General features: G+C 39.5%; 2 protein-coding genes across 3 annotated transcripts in view; one reads left to right on the forward strand and one right to left on the reverse strand.

Annotated features, from left to right (window-relative positions):
- Window positions 1-5,138, reverse strand: part of RAB8A (RAB8A, member RAS oncogene family) — a 16,842-nt gene that overhangs the window by 1,240 nt on the left and 10,464 nt on the right. The gene's annotated exons all lie outside the window — the stretch shown is intronic.
- The window catches only part of CIB3 (calcium and integrin binding family member 3), a 4,442-nt gene continuing 403 nt past the window's right edge, over window positions 1,100-5,138 (forward strand). The window contains exons 1-5 of one of the 2 annotated variants that reach the window (XM_009335311.1): window positions 1,100-1,150; window positions 1,462-1,496; window positions 3,225-3,336; window positions 3,705-3,852; window positions 4,788-4,983. In XM_009335311.1, coding sequence (XP_009333586.1) covers window positions 1,100-1,150; window positions 1,462-1,496; window positions 3,225-3,336; window positions 3,705-3,852; window positions 4,788-4,983 — 542 coding nt within the window. The remainder of the gene's footprint in view (window positions 1,151-1,461; window positions 1,497-3,224; window positions 3,337-3,704; window positions 3,853-4,787; window positions 4,984-5,138) is intronic. The other variant, XM_009335312.1, reaches the window with a different exon arrangement.

Raw genomic sequence — 5,138 nt, forward strand, 5'->3', positions numbered from 1 at the left:
CCCGCAGCGCGCGGCGCCGTTGCCGCGGCAACGGTGTGTCCTCTCCCCCCCGTGAGGGAAAACCGCTCCAAGCCAAAGCCGCCCCGAGAGGAAAGCTCAAAGATCCGGGCTGCGCCGGGAAAAAACCGCCCCCCCCCGCCCCACACACCTTGTTCCACGCCGAACGGAACAATTCTGAATATTCTTTGCTTATTTGAAGGCGCGCCAATGAGTGAGGCCAGCGTTCCTTCCCTGAGGGGAATAGATTTTCCACCGGACAGAGGGGCCCACCCAGCCAGACGGTAGGAATGACCAAGAAATGAAAATCTTACAGCCTGCCCGTGATCAATAAATAAGGCAGCCTGCCACATGCTGTAGTTGTGCAGTCAGTTCCCTCCTCCTACCCTTGTTTTTCATATTTCATGCAGCCTGTAACATGGCGTCTCTGTTGACAGGTATGAACTATATGCTCACACATATTTTCAATGTAAAGGCCATATACATATCATTATATATGTATCATGTCACGCTAATAATCATTAACTAGTGGTAAAGTGTATTAGCAGATAATGCAGAATAAAGGGAGTGAGCAAACTTTATAGATGCTACCTCCAGTACAAACTACCATTAGCATTAGTGTACAATACGTATAATAGGGAAAAGTGGGGAGGAAAGGACGAGGGGTTACTACCACTGTTACCAGTTTCTAGCATTTGGTGTTAATTCTTAAAGAAGAAAGACATTACTAACACTTTTTAGGTAATTTACTATATCTGAAGGAATGAAAAAGTACGATCCAGGAAGCCTACCTGCTCCCTCAAAGACACAAACAAGCAGCTATTAGTTGCATGGCTAAATACTGTAACATGAGTCTTCGTTGTGCACACAGGAGACAGGTGAGTGGTGCTGGGTCAGAGCCTTAAGCAGCCAGACTAAAGATTTGATGAAATGCTCCTATTATGATACTTTGCAGCCTGTGGAGTAGGAAAACTGGTTACTTGATCCTCTGCTATACCTGAACCTCATTGTTGCAGCTTTTAATAGCTGAATATCCAGACCTCCTATAAAGGTGCCTTTGAGGAAAGAATGATGGGACGAGAGTCAGCATTCAGAGCTAGAAATGGGCAACAAGCAAACCATTTTCACTCCGGAGCAACTGGATGCATATCAGGTATGAAACAAACTAAATGGCTGTTTGGACAGAACATTGAATAATGGTGAGGGCTTTTTTTAAACAATCTCTTTTAAAAATTACTAAGTAGGAACACTAAATTACAGCAAAGATTTTAGTAACATAGTTTGATTCTTACATCAAGAAGAAGGGTTATAAAATACTCCTAATTATATGCCAAAAAGAAAGAGCATTAATGCTTGGCTGCATATGTTACAATATAACTCCATTTAAGTCACTGTACTGGAAAAGTTTGGGCCAATGCGTGCTAAAAACTGTCGTTACATGTTATATCTTTTCTTATTTCATAGGACTGCACATTCTTTACAAGGAAAGAAATTCTGAGGTGAGTCTCGTGTGTGCGTTTTTTGTGTAAAGTACAGAGATTGCTATAAAGACCGGTTACATAGAGGGTGAGGTATTTTTTAAAATAAATTTAAAATTGATTTACACAAACTTAAACTGATACCTTTAAAGCGATACTTAAAGCGATCTGAACATTTTTGTTGGTTTTTATGTACAAAACCTACGTTATCTATCTTAAACTGAGCCAGAATTCTGAATTTTGCATTAAGGTACCAGTCTCTAGCAGAAAGAAACGTAACAAGTTATATTTTGGTGCATACTTTGCCAGTGACATCCATGTTCCCCTCACCTTGTTTTATGACAAATGCTTCAATGTATACTGTTATTCTTTGGGATGCTTTGCCTGTTTTATGAAAACCTTAATGGTTGTGTCAAATTTTATTCACTTTTTTTTCATGTCTTCATGTACATAATTATCCTGATACTCTAAGGTGCGTTTTTCCCAAAGCCTTCATACACCTCACTGAACACGCCATTTAATCTCTGGCCAAAGGATCTGATAAAGGCAGGTTCACTATTCTGTTCATGGGGGGCTGAGAGCCTTCACTGAAAACCTCAACTTGTTCTCCTCTTGTAAAAAATACCTACCCAGATGGTAACGTACATAATATTGAAGTTGCATTTGCCTTTCCAAACCTTTGGCCACATTAACAGAAAGGGAAGTGTTCAGTTCCTGCATCTCTCAAGATGTCATCACACATTTTTTGCTAATTTCTCTGAAGGGCAGAGCACAAGTGACAATTTTGTACAGAGCGTGTCCCTCTTTAGAACCTTGATATCTGTGTATGCATTCTATACAGGATAAAATAAGAATGGTTCTGTAATAATTGAAATCTGTCTGCCTTTCCATGTAGTAAATAGAGGCCAGAAGCATAACTGTGTCATGAATAAGACATTTATTATTGATAAGGATCCCTTTTAAAATTCTGTCCTATTGTTTTGTCGATAACAGCTGTGAATGGGATCCTTACTCTAGCACAAGAACTGAAGCAAATAGCACGCTGAAAAAGTGGTGAATACATTCAAATTATCACACACATTTTCTGCCTCTTGAACCTGAGTTCCATGGAAAAACAGGAAGATACTTGAGGTGGATAAAAACATGGTAGAGTTGCTCCCAGATCTCTCTTCCTGCCCATGGCTTTAGACATTCAGGGGTTTATTCCGACATTTAAACTGAATTTTTCATGCTCCAGTTGAAGCCTGTTATTTTTGGTCACATTCATTGTGGACGTGAAAAACAGATCCCTTTCGCCTTGCCACAAGTTTTTGTGTGTTTGGAAACTGATGAGGTGGACCTTCAGGTTGAAGGTCTTGTGCCTTGCTGTCATGAACACCTAAATGGTAACTACACAAGGTGCCTGAATACTATTGCTGGCAATGTAGAAGTAAACCTGAAACTTTGTGAAAATCTGTTTTCATATACACAGTATGTAGTGGTTTGGCTGCCTGACCTGCGTAAGCATTTTCGCCTAATTGTTCTGTAAGCATGAAGGCTTTGTATTTTTCACCAGTTACACTATGTTGCTCCTTTTAATACTGCCTCTTCCACCAACAACTACAGAGCATACTAAATGTTATTTAGTGACTGCTATCATCCATCTGGTAAAGGATGCAGAGTGTGAAGAATAATACAGAAAAGGCAAACACATTGTTCTCAGAGGTCCAAATACCTTGTTCCCTAAACAAGCCTTTCTTTCTATTTCAGACTGTTTTACAGATACCGAGATCTAGCCCCACAGCTAGTTCCACTCGACTACACCGATAAACCAGACGTGACACTTCCCTATGAACTCATTGGCAGCATGCCAGAGCTGAAGGTACAGAGCAAGGAACACAACTGGAATCGAGTGACACATTTCAGTTTATTCTGCCCTTTTTTAATAATTCATCCAGTACTAATTGCTGGGAGGCTGAAATACAAATGAATTTTGGCTGTTGAAGTCAAAAGTCTTTCTGGAAGCTTCTAGTGATTCCCTGAAAACACCCTGAAATTGCACAAAGGTTAAAGAAGGCTGTAGCTGTGTCTACCTCTGATAGAACATTAGACAAGAACATAATAGCAGAAAGGGGAGTATTTGCCAAAAAGGGGTTACAACAAAAATAATCTCACTCCAGTTGTCTTATCTGTACTGAAATAAATGCTAGTAAAGATGACCTTCCCTTGCTCCTGTGTTCTGTTTCCCAGGACAATCCATTCCGCCAGCGGATAGCAGAGGTTTTCTCAGAGGATGGAGACGGCAATATGACTTTAGATGATTTTTTGGACATGTTTTCAGTGCTGAGTGAAATGGCTCCCAGAGACCTGAAAGCTTATTATGCTTTTAAAATTTATGGTGAGACATGCATAAAAAGTAAACTTTGGGACAATACTGCAGCTTCATGTAGGGATGCAAAATATTTTCATTTTGCCACCGTAATGATTTCTAGTTAGGTATGTTTTTAATACAGCCTTTCTTTTCATTGCATTTGAATGCCTGTTCTCTCTCCTAGAAACTTCTGGTCTTCTTTATCCTTTTGTCTCTACTCTTTTCTTACTTGTTTAGGATTAGGATTTACTACAAAATTTACAACCTGAAATTATCTGCAGTTTTCAAGAGCTGATAAACATTTAAGAAATACTTCTGTCTGAGGGGCTGCTTGGAAAAGTGCAGCACAGGGGATTTGGCTGCCCATAAATCTGCGGGGTGGTTTTGGTAGGGGGGGTGGGAGGCAGGGAAGGACACTTCCAGCATTTTTCTCCAAGGACAAATTTAAAGATTTACTTTTGCAGTACCGTTTTCAGTTACTTTCTTCATGATCAGCTAAAGCCAAACAATATATCAAACCAACCAACCAACATTTTTTTTTGTGATTTAAACTGTACGTGATTCAGCAAAGATGTTAAAAAGGTGAACTCTCACCAAAATCGAACAGCCCAGTCTCTTCCTTTGACTTCATACTATTTCTTGCATTTAGTTCAGTAGTACTGATTTGCTAGAATGATTTAATTATGGCTGGACTATGTTTAGCCCTTAAACTATTTACAATTGTTACCCTTATGTAAGATAAGGAGAAATGATTCCAAGATTTTTATTTTGTTACTGAATTTTTATACAAGCAAATACAGGTAACTGCAAGACTTCATTTCTGATTTGAAAGTTCTACTTATACAAATACATTATGGCCTGGGAACCAAACCCTTCCTATTAGGTCTTGGCAGTCAACCATGTGTCAACCATGTAAAATGCTGACTTTTGTCACTTTGAATCCATTTTGTTTCCTTTGTCAGATTTTAACAATGATGATTACATATGCAAATCAGATCTAGAGAAAACTGTTAACAAACTAACCCGAAATGAACTTACCCCGGAGGAAGTTAGCCTTGTATGTGAAAAGGTGATTTACGAAGCTGACGTGGACAACGATGGCAAGCTTTCTTTGGAAGACTTTCAGCGTATGATAACACAAGCTCCAGATTTCCTCAGGTAATATTTGCTTTTAATTTCTAACACAAAATAGCTCTCAGGTTTTTTTCTCAGAAGTCTCTGAAGTGTGTGTTTTACATCTCCTCAGCCATTACAGATCATCACTCTTCCCTGACAGTTTCTAGTAGAGTTGCCCACCACAAAGACTGGGAAAT

The sequence above is a fragment of the Pygoscelis adeliae genome, unplaced genomic scaffold, assembly GCF_000699105.1.
Source record: "Pygoscelis adeliae isolate BGI_AS28 unplaced genomic scaffold, ASM69910v1 Scaffold582, whole genome shotgun sequence".
Lineage (NCBI taxonomy): Eukaryota > Metazoa > Chordata > Aves > Sphenisciformes > Spheniscidae > Pygoscelis > Pygoscelis adeliae.